The sequence below is a fragment of the Perissodus microlepis genome, chromosome 1 (genome assembly GCF_051167445.1).
Source record: "Perissodus microlepis isolate ML-2025 ecotype Zambia chromosome 1, ASM5116744v1, whole genome shotgun sequence".
Lineage (NCBI taxonomy): Eukaryota > Metazoa > Chordata > Actinopteri > Cichliformes > Cichlidae > Perissodus > Perissodus microlepis.
This window is the reverse complement of record NC_140461.1, coordinates 6,387,512-6,411,327: the sequence shown is the minus strand read 5'-3', so window position 1 is coordinate 6,411,327 and position 23,816 is coordinate 6,387,512. Positions and strand designations below refer to the sequence as shown.

At 38.7% G+C, this 23,816-nt stretch overlaps 1 protein-coding gene and 1 long non-coding RNA gene across 2 annotated transcripts; one reads left to right on the top strand and one right to left on the bottom strand.

The window, feature by feature from the left end:
- Positions 1-986: 986 nt before the first annotated feature.
- Positions 987-6,197, bottom strand: LOC146393220 (uncharacterized). The gene is made up of 3 exons (XR_014800247.1): positions 6,110-6,197; positions 2,239-2,322; positions 987-1,668 (listed from the first exon to the last, which is right to left on the bottom strand). It is a non-coding gene; the product is annotated as an uncharacterized LOC146393220 (long non-coding RNA).
- Positions 6,198-6,300: 103 nt separating this feature from the next.
- LOC146393219 (COUP transcription factor 2-like) lies at positions 6,301-12,858 on the top strand. The gene is made up of 3 exons (XM_084928029.1): positions 6,301-7,318; positions 8,538-9,062; positions 11,080-12,858. The coding sequence occupies exons 1-3, from the start codon at positions 6,820-6,822 to the stop codon at positions 11,352-11,354; spliced, it is 1,299 nt and encodes a 432-aa protein (XP_084784155.1). The 5' UTR covers positions 6,301-6,819; the 3' UTR covers positions 11,355-12,858.
- The last annotated feature ends 10,958 nt before the right edge of the window (positions 12,859-23,816 follow it).

Here is a 23,816-nt window from a genome sequence, read left to right as displayed (position 1 = left end):
TAAGTGGGTGGTGCAGAAAAAAGTGGTTGCAAAATCTCACCATTTCACAATTCAAGTGCCAATTTAAAAAAAAACAACAACATTATACTTTATCCAATTTTCAATACATAATGCCTTTTTTCTAAAGGACTACACTTTCAGCCTGCTTTCGATAACTTTTCCTTTGATGCAGACAGATGCAAAAGCACAGTCTCTCTGAATTAAAGTCATGTATGCCACCTGACCTTGGAAAGTACCAAGAAAGACTCTTTGGTTTCTTTAAATTTCTGTCTCATTCACACTTAGCCCCCAACTGTCCATGTCCCTTCTGGCCTTCACACTGCCGTCTGAACTAATGTAACATCCAGTACATCACAACATCCCAGCATTACCTCCCCGCAGTGGCCACAGATCAACTGATCAAGCACAAAGAAACTTCCTAGAGACAGCAAATCCTCCCAGCCTGCCTCACAGTTGCATTTTAAGAATATCACTGCAAGACTAGGGCAAGAAAAACCACCGGCATAAATGACACATGGCCAGCCACATGACAGCTGTTAAAACACTCAACTAATTCTTTGATGCCATGTTGAAAAAAAAAAATAGCCTGTCATGAAAAGACAGTGTGTTTGAAACTCTTCATTTCCTGATAAATAATAATAATAATAATAATAATATTGTTAATCATAAATATTGCTCTCTATATATTTTTATTCTTAACTTCACTATTTATTGTTAGTTACTGTGATTCAGCTTTTTGTACATTACAGTTAAAAGCTATAGTAATTACTCATTAACACAGATGTTTTCTGATGTAAACTGACTAAAAGATTACTGACGACACTGTTATGGTCAGTTACAATTTTAACTGTATATAACGTTGACTTGTGCATATAAAACTATGGGGTAAATAAAGTCAGAAGTAAAAAGGTAAAAGTAGATAAATTTGAATTTGTAAAATGGTAAGCAGAGTTTGACTTAAAGCACGAGACCCAAGAGAGATAAAGTGCAGACCAAGGTGTTTATTCATCAACATTAAAGATTTAACTGAATCTTCATTGAGGCTAAATGATCTTCTGGATCAGAAAGATATTTCGATCTGTATAGTTTCTTATGTTTTCATTTAAAATTATTTTTTAAAAATTGGGGGGCGTATTTCTCTTTGTGACAAAATTACATAAAATGGGCATCACATTTGATCACATTGCTAAAGAAACATCTCAGAAATGTGTAGATCCAGAACTAGATCAAGCTCTAAAAATGAATCACTTCTAAGTTGAGCTGAACCTCACCTCTGGTAAAGTCTTCCTCAGGATCAGTACCAAACTTTTAAACAACCCTGTTAATAAACAAACAAAAGCAATCCTACATCCTAAGGTAACTAAAAGCACTGTTAACCACAAGTGGCATGGGGTCATAGCAGCAGCCCTTTCAGACTGCCACTGATTAACCCATGAACTGAATGTGATATGATTTGCTTAATTAGGCTAAAGAAACAGAGTAAAAATCTAAGATGCACAAATAATAATAAAAATGCACAAAAACATCACACTTAAGTATATTATCTTAAAGTAAACTTTGAATTATGTCTTCATCCTCTTCCATTCCACTTAATTAACCACTTAGTGCCTCCACCCGGACGTTAAGGTGTGCACAGCGCCCCCCCGGGAATTTATTTGGCCTTAACACCTGAAAAACAAAACACAACAATGTAAGAAACTCATCATGTTATTGCCCTCATTATCCATGACTTTAGAGACTGGACAATAAAAATATTTTGTAATGGCATAAACAAACCTGTCAAACTAATTATGCGATCCTTTTATTCGACAGACCTCTATCAGCATCAACTGAAAGGCTACCAGCAAATATGCCTCAAATTTTGTGCTTAAATATTAAAATACTGTAAAATGTTACAATAATAATACAGTCATCTTTAGTTCTCTTATGCATAAACAGGTCAGAAATGTGTGCAGTCCACATTAAAAGGTTTGACTAAAGCATATGTCTTGTTTAAAATGTTATCTTATTTGATCAGTTTCAAAACTGTTTACGGTTCAAAGCTGAGTTGAATGTAATTCTATCATTTACAAAGCAATGTGGGTTAATCTCATACGAGATAATGAGTGCTAGTCTGAGTGAGGTCAAAGGTTAAGTAGGATTTTGTACAATTCCTAATGAGGATCCCAACATTTCGCCAGGATGAATCTGTTCATGAGTGAGACGAGCGTTAGCGGTGCGTTATAACTGCACACTGACCTGTAGCACAATGTGTCTCTCAAGCGTGAAATCCACCTCATGAAGAATTCTGCAGTTGGCCTGAAGGAGTCAGAGGTCAGCTGTCTGGGGTTAATAAAAGGTGAGAGATGGTTCAGCGGTCACAGGTGAAGCAAAGGCTGTGCCGTGTTAATCTAACTCACTAACTATTGTTGCTCTCTGACCAGGATGTGAACCGGCTAAAGAGCCTAAGAGGTACCAGCTTTGTTTCAGTGGCTGCCAAGGTTCACAGCAGGGTGACAGTCTACAGGCTCTCTTTACTGTCCAGCATCTATTACCAGAGACATAAACATGAAAAGGTTTTAGTCACTAGTTACTGTAAAAATTACAATTGCTATAAATGATAATGTAAGATATTGATTTTAATATTAATTGTTGCGCCGGTTCAACAATCTATAGCAGAAACTTCCTTGTTCGTTAACTGTAAAATGCATGAAAATCAACTTTTGCTCATTTTTTAAATGTCTTGCTTTAATAAGTAAAACTTTGTTGTTAACACTTTTTATTATAGTTTAATTTAATATGTAAAATTCAGTAAATGTCTAGTGTACATCTGCTTATTCACAGAAACTTGATTCCCACTGTATTCAGGTTAAAACCTCTAGAAATTTTACTGAAGATGAAGTTGTTCTGTGTGTTTTACAAGTGTCAGAAAAGTTGGATCTATTCTCAAAAATGAAATTTAAAGCAAACTAATTGTGACAGGTTTGCACTTTAGACACTTCCCACACAATTGCAGTCAGAAGAGTCACAGGGATCATATTCTCTGTATTCTCCGGAGCTTACTGTGATTTTTTGGTGTTAATTGTTTTCTTTTAACAAGAGCACATTGAGCTTATTTTGCAAGATTGTAAGTAATGATGAGAAAGAGATGATGAGATAGCCTTTATTTGTCAGTTGCAGGTCTTTTGCCCACAACCGAGATGACAGACCTTGCCGACCGTACATACAATACACAAACATCACATTGGGGAGACAGGTCAGGCTAGGTAGCGAGGAAAAAAACATCGAAATGTGTAACACAAAAGGATAATACAGGAATGCACAGATATCAACACACCATAGCACAATAAACACAGACAAGCAACATGGGAAAGTGTTCCAGTGTGTACATCTGATCTGGGACCGCTGCAATCTTCGACTGCACCTCCAGCTGACCCGATGTCCACATCAGAGGGGAGGTAAGTTATCAGATATAAAATTCTAGGTTGTTGATAAGTTTGATAAATATAAGGTTGAAACTTGTGTAACTGGATTAGGTTTCTTTTCAGAAAAATCTGGTTAGGCACAAACTGTGATTAATTCTTCATTAGTATCTAAACAATCAAAATATCACAGGGATATAGGGACTACCCTTTCAAATAAAAGTGGATGCACATTTATTCCACATAATTAAATAACTGGTAGAAGCTAGATGTAATAATTAATTTGCTTTCCGCTCACAAAATGGCAAATGTTTCTTTCTTTTCCAGAAATCATGCTGATGCTCATGTATATTTCACTTTTGAACATAGGACTGGTTATATGCTGACCATAACCTTTTCTCCACATGCACAATCCCTTTGTTTTTTATTTTATTCTGATTATTTTTTAAATATTGATGTATTTTGCCTCGCCCAACCACATCCAGACACTACACATTTCACTTTGCTGTGGGTACAGTTCAGATATTGAGTTGTTATTTTGCAGATAAATTGGACAATTTGATTTGCAATGGTTTGTTTCTACATCATGGCCTCCAGGTCAGGTCATGACATTTCGGAATCTGCACACTTACACACAGTCACTGCTAAAACACAAACAGAAGACATCCGCTGCAGGATCTGAAAGGCTACGGTGCACTTTTAGCTCACAGCCATTAATCTCGTTACCGTAATGACTTTACACCACATCCATTCACTGCCAAAGCTGAGAATACTACCGGATATTCCTAGAAGACTATAATGTGTGCTTTTCTAAAATCTCTCTTGGTCAAGTAATTCCTTGACAATACACTTCATCATATTCACTGCTGAACGTAGTTTTCTCACGTCATATAAACTCATCAAGCACCTTCACACTATATTTTATTCAGATTTTAGCTTGACCAATGTTTGTCATGTTCAGAATTATAAGAGCAAATTTTCAGTAAAGTGACATCAAGCTTGCATTAGAAAAATTCTGCAGATTTCTGAGCAGGAAGCCAGAGCTGCCTCCCACTGCACTGCAAACAGTCATATCCTGGTGGTTTTGCCCACACAGCAGGTCTCTCCTGGCCAAACTCTCCCTCATTTTGTTTCCAATTAGCTCACTTTCAGCTCCCCCACTGGTGATAAGTCATAAAGGACACCAGATCACCAAAAACAGGAGGGATTTATCATCTGTAAACTCCTAAATCTGTGATTAATATTAACCGGACCCATCATGAGGGAGAGCGGGGGAGGGGAGAGGTCAGTGAAATAAACAGTGTGAAGGAATGCATCATCCACATCCAGTGTGGTAAACACTTTAGCCTTGACCTTCCGCTGCTGATTGGTATTGGACATCAGCCGTGTGTTTTGTTAGCAGGCGGGGCAAGGCTTGTTTTGTGTGCGAGCAGTCGCTGGATGACTGCAGCTCTGGCCGTCTGGAAGAATGTGACAGCACACTCAGCCTCAGGACTCATGGAGCATGAGTCAACAGTGAAATGGCCATACAGACATTTTTACATGGCACTGACTTGCCATCAAAGACATCCATGGACATCAGACTGATTCCATTTGAGAAATCCACAACAAATGAAAAGAATGGTTGTGCTACACGTAAATACACCAAAATCAAACAATGCAACTGTATGGAGACACAAAGCAACACTGTATGTAAAACCATAATCAAAGTCACCAAATCTACTCTGAAAAATGCAGTAGCTTTATGGATATCAAGTAGCGTATACTCCAATGCAGCTGCTCTGAGTGAAATTCAATAGATCATGAACATGAGAGACAGAAAGGGCAGAGGCGCACGTGAAGGTGTCATCTCTTCAGCTAGAAATGTAGCCACTGGTTTTCATGAATATATTTAATTCCCATATATCTTTGTATTATTGCTATTTGCGGAGGGATAACATCAGTTTATTTATTTGGTTTGTTTCATTTATATTTAGAATTGATTTTACAGCCTGTGCTAAAACAATAATTTTTGTGTGTTTATACTGAGCAACAATCTTTTTACAGTAGGATTTTAGATCTGCACTGGAAGTCAGGATGTTTAGTAAGTTTACTGAAGAAAGCTAAAAGTCCAATATGTATCTCACCTATACATAAACTAACTTGTAAACTTCATCTCTCAAGAAAGAAAGAAAGAAAAAAAAAAGGTTTTAGTAATTTCTAAAAATGTCTTCTTATCTGATTAGTCATTTGGTGTGAGTGGATAATTACGTGATTACAAAGTCCACAAAGTGACTGCAGCTAAGACAGGGCAGAGGAGAGGTGCATTAAATGTATTATTTATAAAATAAATTTATAAAATCTATCTCTTTTTGTGAGTGAAGTGGATCTAAAAAAGGGATTTTTTCTGCGTAATTTACTGACGACACTAGGTGGCATCAAATAACTGCATTTAGAATCTGAATTGGCCCCTTCAGGGTCTTCGCGGGCATAAGCAGCCTCTTTATGTACCAGTATAACATGAGTACTCATAATATACATTATGGGTGATATGATGCAAACTGTGGTTTGACAGATTCACGGCAAGTAAGTAATCATAGTGCAAAAAACAAAATAAAAAAAACCGTTCGTGTGCGCGCACATGAGAGAGAGCGAGAGAGAGAGAGAGAGAGAGCGATTGGACAGAGGGGAAAAACAGAAAACATAACAGGGAGGATGTGAACTCTTACCCTCTTTAAAGTCAGCTGAACCCCCGCACTGCTGCTCCGAGACCAGCTTCTGCACGCGTTAACTCCGCCCCAAACCCGCGTCACCGATTCACAGCCGGTGACGTGCGGGCGCATCACTCTCCTCCTCCGTCCCGGAGCAAAGCATCGTCAAAATCAACATCCATCACTCCCCCTCTTTGACTCTCTCTCTCTCTCTCTCTCCCTGATGTCTTTTTAATGTAACTTCTTACTGATCGGGAGAGCAGGGAGCGTCTGGAAAGCCTGGTCGCGTGACTCCATCCCTAATGAAGGATCTGCTCGCACGGCATTCTGTTTAAAGCTGGACACACAGAACAGAAAGGATCAGATTGTATATTTTGGGGATAACGTTTCCTCCCTGTGTGGATGGCTCCGTCTTTATTCCCCCCCCCCTCTGTGGATGCTATAGCGCACTATGACGGTTTGAATGAAGCTGTCTTTTTGGATTTTGTCCGCGCCCGCAGCTGCTTCTGGGTGACTGCTCAATCTTCACTTGTGAACTCGTTTTAATTTTCTGCCGTTATCCTATGAGCTCTCTTTTATTTATTTTATTTGAAATTGTATTTCGTTTCGTCAAACAATGTCGCAGTTTCCCATGACTGTGTATTAGCTATTGATGCCGACAGTAAGTGTGAGTTAATTATCGCGTAAAAACGAAGTTGGGCGCAAAAAAAGTTTTGGAGAAAGTCGAAATGGCGATGGTAGCGTGGAGAAACACCGAGGCGGTCGGGGACTCTCAGGGGACTCTTTCCTCCCCGGTGTCCCAGGTTGCACCTCTGTCTCTGCCCGGAGAGCTGACGGGACACATGAACCCGGCGCCTTCTCTGGAAATACCCCAAACAGCAGCTGCACCTCAGGGAGCACCGCCGCCCAATCCGTCCGGCAACACCGTCGCGACCACCACCAACAATAACAACAGCACCTCCTCTTCCTCCTCCTCCTCCTCCTTGTCCATGGACAAACAGCAGAGCCAGCAGATCGAGTGCATCGTGTGCGGGGATAAATCCAGCGGGAAGCACTACGGACAGTTCACATGCGAAGGATGTAAGAGCTTCTTTAAACGCAGCGTCAGGAGAAACCTGACCTACACCTGCAGGGCCAACAGGAACTGTCCCATAGACCAGCACCACCGCAACCAGTGCCAGTACTGTCGCCTCAAGAAATGCCTCAAAGTCGGCATGAGGAGAGAAGGTACGGGCTGGCATCAAACTGTTATTACTGGTACTTTCACATCCATCACACTTTCACATGCAGCACTCTTTTATGTTTGAACGCATATCTGCCCCATACTCTAGTTGTGTGGATGCTACATATGTGTAGCCTAGCTTATGTTTACATATTTCTTTGTGGACCCAGGAGCCTTACCATCGCCACATGTTGCCTTTGTTTGACACTAGGGATATTTTATTCATTTAATAATGTCTATATATATATTTTTTTTTTTTAAATACGGGGTGTATAATTATTTATTTTGTCTCGGGTACTATAGCTTTATATTGTGTAGACCTCAGTGTGTAATATTACACATTATTACAGATGTTCCCGCTAGCATCCTGTAGCATGTTAGGTGCACTATTGTTGCTCCCCTTCCGCTTTATGTCCATCATCCCCGGTGAGTGTGAGTCTGCAGATGCTTTAAATGTCAGGTGTTCACATTCGGCAGTAGATATATTTAACTTTAGTTTCAGTGCCTTTTTTTCGTTTAAATTGTAGCCATAAAAATGTAAAATACATTTTTAAATGATGTGCGCGTGCGGACCATGTGTGTCTGCTCTTATTCATTATGCATGCTTTTCATATACAGCACTAGGCCCAGACCGCAGCCTACACTAGTCTACTAAGAGTCTGCTTTGTTGTCTAAATGTGAAAGTTTATTAAAGTTTAGCCTATTAGAGATTTCACAGCCAAAAAATAAATAATTAAGTTACAATAAGCCTACTCACTTGATGATATTAGAGAGCATTAACTGAAAACGGAATCTGGACTGTGAACTGGAGCAATTATACATTTGAAAAAAACAATTGCAACGCTACTAAATACCCAGAAACACGCTGGGAAAAAGAAAAGAGGGGGGGAAAGGAAAACAAATCTCACACGCCATTATCTGCAGGTTGTGCTCCAGATCTCCCAACACCGAGCTGAATGTGACATTTCTTTCCAGGAGCTGTCCACAACACTTATCCATGTCCACTTCTGAAGAGCCAGCCAACCATAAGCTAGCTCACCACTGACATTAGAAAGGAATCCCAGCCCAATCCGACTAAAATAAGCGCGAAGTTTTAATTCACATATGCTGTCGTAAATGACGTCCCGTGCGTGCTGTCTAGTTTTAGGGTTCTTTAAATGTCATCTGCGTTGTTTTAATCGCCTTCTAGCGTGATGTGGCATTTCTGCCGTTTCTTTCTTACAGCTGTCCAGAGAGGCAGAATACCAACCCAGTCATATCACGGCCAGTTTGCTCTGACAAACGGGGATCCTCTGCAGTGCCACTCCTATCTGTCGGGGTACATCTCTCTGCTGCTGCGGGCCGAACCCTACCCGACCTCCAGGTTCGGCTCTCAGTGCCTGCAGAACAACAACATCCTGGGCATTGAGAACATCTGCGAGCTGGCGGCTCGGATGCTCTTCAGCGCTGTGGAGTGGGCCCGCAACATCCCTTTTTTCCCGGACCTGCAGGTGCCGGACCAGGTGGCCCTTCTTCGCCTCACCTGGAGCGAACTGTTCGTCCTGAACGCCGCCCAGTGCTCCATGCCCGTCCACGCCGCCCCGCTACTGGCCGCTGCTGGTCTCCACGCATCCCCAATGTCTGCTGACCGGGTGGTGGCCTTCATGGACCACATCCGGGTCTTCCAGGAGCAGGTGGAGAAGCTGAAGGTGCTGCACGTGGATTCGGCGGAGTACAGCTGCATCAAGGCCATCGTGCTGTTCACCACAGGTAAACTTTACCTTTTCACCCCCACACACGCTGTGGCTGACATTTTAGCGAAATCACGCAAGCTTAAAATCGAAAGAGAATTGTGCCGCCACCATCACGAAGAAAACAACCGCTATCAAAATTAAAATCCTAATTTAATTAAATAAATTATTTTCCAAATGTAGAGAAAACAAAATTAATGCGAGCGGACGAGAACGTTACTTAAAAATCGCCCGAAAAACGTAGGAATAAATATTTCCAAAAAAACAACAGAAAATCTTATAAAAATAATTTTACTGATTTTTTTTATTGCTCGTGGCATAATAGTTTGCATAACACTCTGTAACTGTGCGTTCGGGGTTGGGGAGGGGGGCTAAAAAGAAAAATCAATAATTTGTATTAAAACTCTGAAACACCTTAAAAGCAAAATCGATATAAAATAATTTTTTTGCAGATTTTAGTATGATCATAAGTCTGATGATCCTCTGATATCGTTATAAACGGTCATTAAAAAAAGGAATACAAATCATATATGTTGGATTTGCTCTAGAAAAGTACTCCCTTTAAACCTGAGCCAGCTGCTTTACCTCTGATAGAATTCATAGTGAACTTAAATGACCTCATACAGTTGTCAGATCTTGAAGCAACAGTTTATCTGCATTAAAATAATACTGAAGAGGAAGTGTGAGTGAGTGAGTTTGATGGTCTTAAAACTGCATCAAATCCTTACAGCCCTTAAAATATGAAATACTTTGCCTGAATAGGTTATGCAAATGGAAACAGAGCTTTGAGTTAAACATTTGACAGCATCTATATTCCACTGCTGCTTCACATAAAAGGTGCCTCAGCAGAGTGATTTATTACATATATATATATATATATATATATATATATATATAAATTTCAAGTGAAAAAAACTTGTTTTCAGGCTTAAAATTTAGAGGGTTTTTTTTTATTTTAAAAAGAAAATTTTTATATTTAAATCTTGCCACTGTTTTAAAAACGATCATAGCATGTAAATGTAACTGCATAATACATTTTATTCTTTATATCTTTAAATTTGAAAATATCTTCATAAAGAAGCTTTTTTTGTACTGTTCATAAAGCAGTGGGAACTATTAGTTGACTTTGCGATGCAAAATGTATGCCAGTTTCTTCACAGCCTTTTAGATGACAGAGTGATGTTTGGTTGTTAGATTGTGAGTGGGTTCAAAAGGACAAGTAGCAGCAGAGTAAAAAAATAAATAAAAGAAGGTTTCCTATTGGTCTATTTTAGTCCCCGTGAGCACATGTGAGCACGTGCCTTTTAAACTGGGACTGTCCTGCTTTAACCCTTGTTTCCAGCCGGCCTGAAGTTTTACAGTACAGACAGAAGAGTCTGGTGTGCGTTGAAATGCAAATGATTCAGAGCAATCAATGCTCTTGCCGTGCTTCCTTCCTTTTGTCTGGGCCCTGAGTATTCTGTTTTTTTTTATTGGATGAGAGCAGTGGCACCATTGTTGATCCCAGATGGCATCAGATTGACAAACCTCAACTATTTGCCTATATGTTTTATTTTCAACCTGCCACTGCGCTCTTACAGTATCCAATTTTACATTTTTAAACCTCTACATTTACCCAACCATGTCTGACTAACTAGTTTATTGGGTGTTCTGTGTTTATGGTTGATGGTTCTGATACCACCTTAGTGAGATTCACTCAAATCTGTTTACAAAGTAATAAAATATTTAAATGCGTCCACTAATATTCGGCATTCTGCTGCCCTGACCTCTTCTTTAATGTCTTACCCAGGGATTTAAATAATATCAGTAAATAGTAATACCTACAGATTTTGTTTTTTCTGGTGCTTTTTTGACTTTCGATCACTGTAACTTTTCATCTAACTCCACATTCAGACTGTACCATCGTGAGTTTTGGTGATTTTGTATTAACACTGAATAAACGTGAAACTGAAGTATTTTTCAGATGCCCAGTTGAACCACTGGTCCTGACCTCTTCTCTTCTGCCTATTTGTTTCTGTGTTACATTCTCTCTGTAGATGCTTGTGGTCTATCAGATGTGGCCCATGTGGAGGGTCTCCAGGAGAAATCGCAGTGTGCTTTAGAGGAGTATGTGAGGAGCCAGTATCCCAACCAGCCTAACAGGTTTGGGAAGCTGCTGCTTCGCTTGCCTTCCCTCCGCAGCGTCTCTTCTTCTGTCATAGAGCAGCTTTTCTTCGTCCGTCTGGTGGGGAAAACACCCATAGAAACTCTGATAAGGGACATGCTGCTTTCTGGTAGCAGCTTCAACTGGCCTTACATGGCTATTCAATAGAGAATAAAAGCTGCTGTGGTGCTACTAAGGTCAGGAAGGGTCCCACTTTTCAAATCAAGTCATTTCAAATAGTAAAATCTCTGTTGATTTAAACAAGAGAAAAAACTGCCAGTGGAATTAAATTCTCTAAAGTATCTTAAGGGTAAAAATGTAATTTAATTTGCTTTTTTCATCATACCGGAGGTATTAGCTGCCTTATTTTTCATTATGCCCCTGCACTTTTAGAGGGGTCCATAAAATACAGGAAATCTACCAACGACGAAATGATCTGACTGCACTGGCAGAAATTTTCACTTGTTTAAAGGGAACTAATGTCATTAAACGAAATGACTGGTTAAGATGGACATCTTTTTGCAGTGTGGTGACCTCTCACAGTCTATGGTTTTTGGGATAACAAACAATATTTATTGGACCTGTGTGTATATTTATCGTGCTTGTAAATTATCCTTTTTGTTTTCTTTTTTTTCCTTTTTCTTTCTTTTTTTAATGTTTTACATATTTTTACCCCAGCTAGTGAGAAAACTGCAGGGATCGTCTTGTGTTGATCTGTTTTTTGTTGTTGTTGTTGTTGTTTTCATACCTTCCAGACATAGCACTTTGGACTAAAGGAACATTTCAGAAAGATTTAATATGATTGTTTGAAACCCGACTTCTTCTGACTTCAACCTTTTTGCTCGGTTGCATAGAGACAGAAAGGTGAGATTGATGCTTTGTTTTAGTTACTTTGTTTTCTTATTCTGGTTTTCTTATTGACATGCAAAGAATGAGAACAGCAAAAACATTTCAGAACTGCACTTCTCATGCTCAGTGTTCGGTTGCGCCAAGCGTTAGTCATTTCTTCATTATACTTCTTGGCTAATACGATTATTTCCCTTTTGCCATAATGTTCCAGTTAAACTCTTTAAAATCCTATTTCAAAGCAATTTATCTCTCCCGGATTTTTGTCACACTTCAACTTTTCTGTTTTTTTCTCATCTGAACTGAGAGGCTAATCATGGCGGTGAGCTGACTGTTGGATAGCTTAATCCAATGTTTTTTATATTTAGAGGGGTTAAAGTCCAAATCATATTCCCCCGTGACAGGTTAGAAGAACACGGATGACACTACGAGATTAAGGACAAATGCATTACCAAATACTTCTAATGAATTTATGTTTCCTGGACTTTTACACTGACTTCCTCAGAGATTTTTAAGAGCACTGGGTCTATAATAACTACAATCTCTTAATTTCCCAGGCCAAGAAACAAATTTATTTCAGTATAACTCATGCATTAATGAGCCCAGGCCACTTAATGGCACAACAGACCACTGCAGGGTATTGCTGAATTTAGAGTGCATGTGTGTGGGTGTGTGTGTGTGTGTGTGTGTGTGTGAGTGTATTTGTGTTTACTTCTTTTTGACAACCACTCTGATGTACTGTGAAAGCATATTGGTTAACATATTGGTACCGTATTAAATTATAACTCAAGATTTATAAATAAAGTGTATTTGCTTTATTTCGTCATTTCAGCTCAACGGTGTTCATGTTTGTCACCTTCCAACGGGAATCAAGTGTGTTTACACAAGGGAGCGCATCCGTTATAATTTTGATTTTTTTTGTACTGCAATGGAGTAAGGAAACGTAAGCCAAGTGGAGTCTGTCTGGTGTTCTGGAGCCCATTTCTTACTATAATATTGTCACTAATTGGGCGTTTTAATCAAACTAATTGCTTCCACTGACAGTGATAGCTTTATGTGAATGTCAGGTTGTATTTACATTTGCCTTATTTAACAACATGCAGGAAATAAGTTAACTTTTCTCCTGCACTTATCTTATATTGGGCTTGATCACTCAGTTTTAACATCTTTACAACTTAAGAAAACACCTAAAGGGAGGGAACAAAGAGTGCCACGTTACATCCTTTTCTTGTAGCTTGCAGCTTGTAGCCTGTAGCTGTGCTTTTTTTATAACTTATTAATAGTTTTAAATTAACTATTAAGACAAAACCTAGTATGATCTTGTAGTATGGCTGCATGTATCAGTACATCCACACATGCAAAAGAAAACTGTATGATATAAACACATTTTCTTTTTAGAATACTACAATAAAGGTCTGTCTTCAAATAAGGTAAAGCTGCTTTTCCAACTTGTCAGTAGCACCCGCTGACAGCTCTTTTTGCTATTAAATCTTCTATTAGTTAAAAAAAAAAAAAAAAAGCTGGTTAAACTCTTCATAAGAGAATGAAAATGGAGTTAAAACCTTGACTGTGGTGCCAGATTGAGGAGGACAGAGAGGATTAAATCAGCTTCTTTGCTTCTAATGGACACAGAGCTAATGAGGGGGCCCTGCGTGCTCTGTCACTACAGTTTACCCTGAGGAGGCCGAAGCTGGGTGCCCGTCGGCCCCTGGGTGTTCTGGGCCAAAGGGCCAACATAAAACAATGGAGCATTTTCCCACACACGTACAGCTCCAAAGAGACGATAATGAGAAAAGAGTGTCCAGGCTTTATGCGGTGGTGGAAAAATGAGTTCAGCCTGAGATCAATACGCGACACTACTCAAATGGACTTTCCTTCGCGGCCACGTTTTTTGCCTTTTTTCTTGACCGGAGTAATAAATAAGGGGGGGAAACATCTCTCTGCTGTTTTCTATGAGCACAGGAGCTGGATCAGTTATCACGCAGCGTGGTTTGTACCTAGCCAATCAGCTTTCGAGGATGAAAGCGTGCAGCCAGTCATATCGCTTGAGATCTTTTTTTTTTAAATATTAATATTCATCGTCAAGTGAGAAGTAACTAGTGAACCATGATGCTCAAGCCCTCAGGAAGCATTACTGTCGGAGTGTTTATAGCTTTTTAAGAAATGCAGCGCAGATGCTTATAAATAGCTTACTGAACAAATGAAATAACACTGACCTACCTGTTGTCCGGGTTCCTGCGCGGTGCTGTGATTAATGTAGTTCACGAAGCTTTTGCGCAGTTCTTCTTGAATAGAAACCTCCTGAAATGCTTGATTTAAAAAAAAAAAAAAATCAAGATTTGGACGCTGTTAGAAAGTTCTGAAACTGAGTATATATATATATATATATATATATATATATATATATATATATATATATATATATATATATATATATATATATATATATGTTAAAACATGTCTAACCAAATAGTTTCCAGAAAAATAAGATTTCAGAAGCGAAGAAAAATTAATTGCATAACATCTCATGTATTTCCCGTTTGTTGGAATAATCGATAATTTCACATACACGTACATACTGTTTCTTATATGGTACATTTAAACACGCGGTAACTCAATGTGCATAAAAGATAAAAATATTAAAACTGTATTGTTGCAAGTTTTCCACCCGCTCTGTGTTATTTAAAGAAAAGACCAAGACTGACTTTTTTTCCTCTCACATTTTATTTAATTTTTTATTTTTTTTTAGAACGTCTGGTGGACATAACGGTTGATTTAATAAAAGTATAAAACACAACTCCTGAGAAATTCAATTGAGTTGCTGGAACGTTGCGCCTTTATTTTCGAAATAAAGGCACTTTAAATTAATTATCAATTATCTTTAAATCAAGTATGAGTTCGAATGGATTCTTATTTTAAATTTCACTTTCAAAGCTACCATGTTGTTTTGAATTTTATAAGTTAAACATTTAAATGTATCTCTTAACTTTTATATAATATCGATATATTATTAATATTACAGAAATCCAGAAAATATTTGAAATATTATTTCTTTTAAAGAAAATTTGTCGCCTGTGTTTTCTCGCCAGAAACAAACAATTAATATATTCGGTTTTGTATTTTTTTTCCTCTTCTTCTTTGGTGGCAATGCACCTTTAAAGTGGTTTTACTTTGAAAAACGGAAAGCAGTCAATATATTATGAAATGCGCCTTTCTGTTGGATTCCTAAAAATTTTCTTTTATGTCTCTCTGCTTTGGTTGAATTGAACCGCTTACTGTGGGACTCCAGTGGGTTCTTACGCCGAACGGGAAACGTCTAAAAATCGTCATAGAGCCGGTTAAATTAAGAAGAAACTGCGACACTTAAATTAACTATTGGAATGATTTGATAATTCAAATAGTTCTTGAAACGGAGCCCAGTTAATAACTGATATCTCTGTGCATTTAAAAATTTTACAGGTGAATGTGTTGACAAGTTTTACAGCACACTTTATAACGTTACGCTATTTCCTCTACAAATTTATGTTAAAACTTCACATTAAAACCTTCAGTTCTCAAATCAACTTCCACCGACTTTTTTAGCCACATAAAAACAAAACAATTTTGACCATTCCTTAAATTTTATTTTAAGAATAATGTGAAAATAAAATACAAGACTTTTGAACGTGTCTGCTTAAAATTCTCTTTTGGAAAAATATCCTAATAAAAAAAACAATTGTGTATTTGTGATAACGCACCTTTGCTGTAAACAACAAAGCAAAATACTAGATGAAATGAAAAAGGGAGCAGAAGTTTCAGAGCAGGAAAACAACAAGAAAAAGAAAGAAACAAATGCTCCCACAGTGAGGCAGGGTTTATGTGCGAGTAAAGGAAGCTTGGTCTTTTAATCGATCTTTCATATTTACTGTATATTTACTTCAGTCGTTCATTTTATTTATTTATTTATGGGCGCCTGAGCTTTTTATCTTATTTTCTGTAAGATATATATCCATTTCCCCCCCTAATATTTAGTGTAACTTTGTGCTTTTATTGTGAAGCATTTTAAAGAACTGCAGCCTTGAACTTTGTCCCGTTGAGGAAAGAGTTGTTTTCAGCGTACATACAGTGGCTGCATTTGATACCGCCAAAGAGACTCAGAGTGAAGGTAAACAGTTCCTCTTTTCTGAGGACATTTTTATATTCTACTGAGAGCAAGGTGTTTAATACTAAATACAAACGTCTTCCCATACAGTGGGCTAACAGAACATAAATGATTGTACAAGTCAGTAAAGAGTCCATTGGCTTGGTACAGAGATTAAGTGTGATCGGAAGACTTAAAAGCACGTTTGTTTCCGAAATGGGGCTCCATCTGTCTGGAAACTGGCATTAAAGGGACCTGAAACATCTGAGAACAAGTTTCACATTTTGCGCGGAAAAGCTGTTCAAAAGCGAAGTTTCTGGGACACATTTAACACGGAAGCCCCGTCGGATCAAAGAAACATATTTTTAAATCTTTTGCAAGTGATCAAAAGCAGCAGTTTAGAATTGCTGCTACTTTTGTTTGTAATAAAGTCCCAGAAATACGTTATACTGTGAAAAACGCCTTGATGCAGATAGGTTTCTTCCCTCTGGTCAGTAAATTAGGTCAAACTAAAGCACAGTTTTGTCATCATTTTGTGCTTCTACACATGGAAATGGGTGAACTTTGCTTACTGTACTCATTTGTTTATCTGTGGGCAAACCTAAGCTGTGGGAAGAAGAGGCCAAGTTCTGGCTTTCCTTCTTATTTCCTTTCCTTGTCCCCGAATTGCCCTACTAATCCTGTTCAGACTGACATCATGCCACTCCAGCTCCCTGCTCAGATGCCTTGAAGCTGATGGCATGATCCAAGAGGTTCCCCTGGATCCGTTCAATGACCTTTGACCCCGGTCTCCCCTTTCACCTTTACCAGCTAAAGAGACAGCAGACATGACAACATCAAACCACCAAACTTTAGCGGTGCAGCCATATCATTTAACACCGTTTGCCAAAACTTATGTCGGCAAAGGTTATTAAAATTCACAGCACAATCATCATTAAAGGAGCATTGGTCTCAAATGCTCACTGAAAAAATTCAATTTCTGTCTTTTTTTTTTCACCCTCACTTGAGAAATGCAAATGTAAACCCGTGGAGGTGAGGATACAGCAAGCGCCACGCCTCAGCGAGCCCATCTGACGCTCATGGAAACAAAATCTTAAAAGCACTGAATATGCGAGGAAGCCTGTCTGCTGAGGAGCCCCCCTCGCAAAACATTTCAGCGACCAAGGAGGGAAAAAAAATACACACACACACACCAATCAACTCAAGGACTGTACAAAGAGCGGTCTGTCGTTGCTAAGAGACAGATGCAGAATAACCTCCATGAGAAACCTGACCATGACCCTTCCTCCTCCTCCTCCTCCCAAACAGTCTCTCCCTCTCCCACCCAATTACTACCGAACATTAAAGCCCACCTCTGTCACATTAAAGCTGAAAGGCAGGGATGTGGAGGGAGGGGCGGGATTCATGGGGTTTGTTTTAATAAGAAGCTGCATAGAAGATTTTGGATTATTCCTTAAAGCAAAAAGAAACCAATTTTCTTTATTTTTACACATGAGACTGAATGTTGTTTGGGAGCAGCAGGCATGGAGGATTGGTGTTGGTGTGTTTTATGCAGGCAGGCGGATGGGCGGAGTTTGCGTTGGATAAGAAGAGGATGGGGGTGGGCAGAGGGAAGTCATCAGACGAATGAGATGATGAAGATTTGACAGAGAGGTGACAGAGAGTTCAGCTTATAGGAAGCCTGTCGATTAGTGCCTGTGTGGCTGACAGGTGGAATCCCAGGGGCGCGTCTGTCACCGCAGTCTGCTGCCAGGCCCAGCCCCAGCACCTCCACCACCACAGGAAACACCCATGTGCGGGGATATTCTGCAGACACGGCAGCGTCTCATTGGCCCAACCGGCGGCCCTGCCTCACAAGCAGAGCCTAGATTAAAGCTTTATTGTGCACAGAAACCAGGGTGAAAGTCATGTTAATCCTCCACTAATACATTGCTATCAGTGATCTCTTTTTACAACCCGATCCAAACAAGCGTCCTGGAATGGGTTTTAATCTGACTGAGGGCAGAAGAAATTTTAGGGCCATGTGAAATACTACTTTTTTGTTTGTTTTTATTATGTACTGTTGCAGCAGAGCATGGGAAACTGAAAAGCACAGTGCTGAGAGGGCCTCTGCTGTTGCTAAGATCCATTAACATGCAAATCTTCCTTTTAAAAAGTTTTTTTTTCTTCTTACTGGAAAGGCAACAGGGGCAAAAGAAAAAATCATACTGGGATGAAGAAAGCAGATATTATGGCACAAAGACGAAGCCAAACACAAATGAAAGTCTTAGAGGATTTACATAGGATCAGGAAACTTCAAATATCTTAATTTTGTTTTGTCTCTCAGATTTTTCAGTCTGCATAGTTCAGTCTTGCAAGGTTGTACAGAAGAGATGAAATAAAGATAAAGACGAACTGTTTTACGTCGAGAGTGATGAAGGAAATATTCAGCTACAGCAGCTTTAATTAATAGTGTAAAAAAATGTATGTCAGTGTAAAAATAGTTGCATTAAGCAGATCCTCTGAGCTTTACAAAGCTTTAGTGAGATCATTGGTTTGCTGGCTGGGCTGCAACTTCACTATTTTGGTTAATTGCTTTCTTAGCATCATTTTCAGCTGTTTTCACTGAGGGAGTACAGTGTCTTAGAAATAACCAAGTAAAGTAAATGCACTTCACGTGTACTTTGTTTAAAAAAAGCTGGTTTCTTTGAACTAGAACTGCATAAACAAAATACATGCCACACTGCTGAACGCACAGTCCAATCTGTAAAATATAGATCTATATCTGTGATAATGGCATTACAGAATCAAGAATAATCATAAAGCTCAGTCTCAAAAAGGACAGACATATCATATAGTATGAATGACAGATCTGAGCAATTACATAACATGCCTACATGCTGCCTACGCCAACAAGAAAGTGCCTACTGTTTTTCTGTTTTATTGAAAATTGTTTACATACCCATAAACACACACATTTAATGCAATCAGATATATCTAAAATATCCTATTTATCTGGCATCTCAAGCACACATCAGGCATGTTGGCATTTTGACAAAAATAGCATTTTTTCATTAATCCAGATTGCGCTGGGACATGCAGAAGGTTGGTGTGGCAGAGGAGGATGCTAGGGATAGGATAAGATGCAGATAGATGGTCCACTATAGCGATTATTGTTTTAAAATTGTGAAAATTCAAAACAAAGCTGAGAACACTTTTACAGCACTGCACATTTTAGACATATCTACAAGCTGGTCATAGAGGTTTCGATCATTCCTATGGTGATGAGTCAAAAGTGCTTTAACAACTCGCTACTGCTCACACTGCGCACAGTACAGTACCATCAACAATAAGGCACCCGAGTATAAATTCTCCAGTCATCTCAATGTTCTACATTTGTATGTCATTCAGCATTCTTTAAATGTTATGTACTACACATCTAGAGCTTTGTTGAAAGCTTCAGAAAAAAGTACAACAAATAGAAGTCCATAGATTTTGAGACAAGGCGCTGCCTGATAATTAACTTCTCTGTTTTTAACACCTGTCCTGTGCTAAACGCATTTGCTTCCCCAAGAGGAGTCTAATAATCTTATTATATCAGTTATTTATTTTTATTTTATTATTCATATTATTATCTGTGTGCCTGACAACTCACTAGCTACACAAAGCTACGTAATTAAACATTGATAATTTGTTAAATACTACTATACATCCCTCCCATGCTTTTCCTTCTGCCTATAGTATGTTGTATGGCTGTTAACAAAGATAAGAGGACTTTGATTTCTCTCTTAGCACTTCTTAATCATCATTCACGGGTCACTGGAATATTGTCCGTGTGCTGTGACCTTTAACCTCTTGATCTCCTGACTGCTGTTTGTTTGTAATCTGCTGATCTAGGAAATTGGATGACAGCGGATTATGAAATCATTGGAATTCCTAAAATTTTGCTTGTTTTAATACAAATGTTTTTGCACCCTGCCATGTTCTGTATCCATTGCTCATTAGATTATATGAAGTCTTTATCCAGTTTCAGTTCAATGAAATGTAGACAAAATGTTTTACCACTGGTTTATCATTCACAATGTTGGAAGACAAAACTGTCTGATTGTTGCTGGATTTGTTCCCTATGTTACAGTTATATAACTCAAAAAGTTATCCATTATTTCAAAGGGTATGAGTCTATAGTGTGTATTAGACATGTCCATATGGGGGATGGGTAGAGAAAAAAAACTTGTAAATGTTAATGTTACAGTACGATTTTCTCATGAAAGTGGCCTCTTGACATAATTATTGGTTTGAATAAACATTGTTTAAACATGGCTTTTTGAGAAACGTGAAAGTAGCTGGTTTCATGAGTAAACACATTAGACTTGTACACGCACTTACAGTGTAAGAGAACCCAGAGAGGATAATGGTCACTTGAGTGAGACAGATTAGCTCAAGACTCACATGTTGCATCTTTGCAGTGCCAGTTGATGCATTAGTCCTCTGAGCTGAGCTATGTAATTCCATTACATAGTTAACGCACATTACATTAGCTTGGTATAGGCCTTATTTAATGTGCTGTCAGGGTTACTTTAACAACAGTATGCATTATAGTTAAAACATGACACATAAAGAGTTTAAGTTTAAAAATGTGAAAATGTAAAAAGTTTAAAAAAAGTCAGAAAACTGCAGATTTATTTTGTTTTTGCAAAGTCTTCATTGATCGTTTGTGTTTAAAGTACATTTAGAGATTTAGAGTCCCATAGGTAACTTTTCATTTATAGTGGTTTTCTAGGTATTGCCAAAAAAGTCTTAATGTCAAACACACACACGATTTAAATTAATGAATTAAATCTTAATCAATAAACTATCATCAGTTTTGCATGTGACTGCATGCAAAGAGGGTTCTTGCATTTTAGATGTGTTATGCAATGGTGATTGGGGGGGTTATAATCTGTTATATAACAATAGAGAAAGTGAAATGTAACACTCTTAAATTGGAAGGTTCCAGCATTTGATTTTTACCTCTGACAGAATTCTTGTTCTTTCCAACATGTGTAAGATTTCAAATATTTAAAACTTGAAATATTGCTTACATATCGTTAACCTTTGCGCTTGGAATGTGGTTTATATCTAAAGCAAAGGATGCAGTGGGAATCACTGGGCTTGGTTGTGCTGGATTTTGATCCATCTCTTTGTTGAAGGAAGGTGTTGTAGAGAAAACAAACTTAAATGTTGGGTTCTTGCAGTCAGGGAATTTAGTCTTGGGATGTTTACATTTAAGAAAAAACTGCACTAAATTTTTCCTTCATCATAATGTATAAGCATTTATTACAGACACTTAAAAAGCTAGAGTCTAACCTACTTTGAGAGCTCAGTAATTTGATGGAAACATATTTGAAGGGGAAATTCTTTATTTTTTAACTTTGATACTGACGATTATTGATTAACCTGCTGAATTTTTCCTCTTATTTTATAAACCATAGACTCAAAAAAATTCCTTTAAAACTGCTGATTATATTCCAAAAGTTACATCATGAAAGTTCTTGTTCTGTTTAACCAAAAGTCTATAAAAAGCAAAGATATTCAGTTGATTGTAGAAGCTGGACGAAGGCAGCTGCAAGCCCCAAATATGTTAGAATTTTCAAATTAAAAAGGCCTCAAGCTATAGTTCAGTTTTTAGAAATAAAAAAATAAGCTGGACATAACTATAGCAAACTTTCATGATGTAATACAAACAATATGAAGCTGTTCTAAATGTAAATATAAGCGTGAACAGTTTTACAAAACAGCTCGACACAACGAAGCGAGCTGACAAGATGATGATCATTATATTCAAGCAAAAAAAAAAAAAAAAAAAGGAGAAGAGTGCCGAAAAATTCAGAAGGTCCCATACAGCAGATGGTCTGTCGACTCCATTCAAGCAGCAGAACACAAAACAGCATTTCTATCTTACCTGTATGTTGCCCCTATTATGACATTTTGACTTTATCGTCAAGGGAAACGTTTTGAATAAATATTTCTTTTCACCCTGATTGACTGAGGAGTCATTTCATCTTCATCAGACTGACTCACACTCTGTCATGAATGGTTTGAACTCTTTGGTACACTCTTGATTTCTCGCAGTGGAGGATATTTTTGGCACTCTGCTGTGGCAAACAGAGTGATGCACAGAGAGAGAAAAGAGAGAGAGGCTCACAGGACTCTCTCGGTAGGCAGTGTGTGAGATCTGGGGCCCTGGGGCCCTTTGGATGGCTCACGCTGAATGGGTGCCCTGGAGAGGTGACCAAGCTCATTGAGAACAGGTTACGAGGGGAAGGGAATGCTTTTGCTCTGCGTTTGGCCCCCTGACCCACTGTCCAACGTCTGCCTTGGCAGCTTTGAAACCCAACATATTTATTTGCAACGCTCTGAAGAGAGAGGGTGGAGCAGCTGTCAGAATAAAGTCATCGTCCTGCTGACAGCTTCATCTGCTGTTGAAGGGCATCTATGACAGGCGCACAATGTCGCTGCGTCGGCCAGCCGTGGGTAAAGGCCTGTCATATGTGGACATGCTGGGAACCTCCCCTCCTTCCCCTCTCTCAAGCTCCCTTGATATGCCAGAATTATTTCTTTGGCCCAGTTAGAGACATTTTTCATCTCAGAGTATAGTACAAAGATGTCAGCTGCGTAACATGTGGGAACACTCCACGTTTATGCTTTACTGAGCCTCGGTTATCATTATGAGACATAAGGCATCAAAGAGGCATAAATCTGTAATGCCTGTCCAGATATACAATGCCATGATATTGCAGAATCATCAGTTTCACTTTTAAGTACTCTAAAGATTGATAAACAATGATAAACAATGTAAATTAAATCATTATACTGACCAATTTTTTATTTGTAACTTATTTATTTGGTGACATATAACATATTACACCTTGCTTTTGTCTTAGATTACATGCAGTCGATGTCTATTTTAAAAATTTGGTGGGGGGTGGGGGAGATCTAATCATACCACCATAACACTGCATGACACAATTTTATAGAAACAGATAATAACATCAAAGCTACCTTCGTATGCAGACCATCCACAGGTAATTACATTAGCAATGCTCTGGGTGATGAAAGCAGCAGCAGCAGCACCGCGACCAGCTGGCGTCATGCTAATATGCACAGGGCACCCAGCATCCTTTCCTATCAATAAGTCATTATCTAAGCCATTCCACTGATGGGCGTCCAGCAGCCCTCTCTGCAGTTCCGACAAAGAGGGTGGAGAGGGCACAAGCAGGTTTGAGTGCTGGAATGCTGCCCGTGTATGAGGAGTCATTCATGCCAAAGAAAAGCAGCAAGCAGCACCACTGCAGCCATAAAAGAGCTTGTCAGACTAAAATTAGCACTCCATTTAAAAATGGAATGTGTTGGTGTGTTCTTGCACGCTCTGGTCTGAAGAGGAAGCACGATCCAAGACAAAGGTATAATTTCTAACAGGGATGGGGGACAGGTCCCTCTCATTTTCAAAATCCTACTTTTGTGCCTTTGCCCACTTTTAAAGCTTCAGTTTTGTTTGCTCAGCCAGATCTCTCTAAACACTGCGACTATAATCAAGAGAAGCTCTGAGTTTATGAAAATGTTGACACACTCGTCTGAGTCACTTTCAGTTATTACTGACAATAAACCTTTATGAGCAGCAGCAAGTGGCTTCTTTCTTTTTCAAA

Coding starts and splice junctions, on each gene's coding strand:
- LOC146393219 (XM_084928029.1), top strand. CDS start 6,820: ATGGCGATGGTAGCGTGGAGAAACACCGAGGCGGTCGGGGACTCTCAG. Junction 7,319..8,537: donor AGTCGGCATGAGGAGAGAAG/GTACGGGCTGGC, acceptor TCTTTCTTACAG/CTGTCCAGAGAGGCAGAATA. Junction 9,063..11,079: donor CATCGTGCTGTTCACCACAG/GTAAACTTTACC, acceptor TTCTCTCTGTAG/ATGCTTGTGGTCTATCAGAT.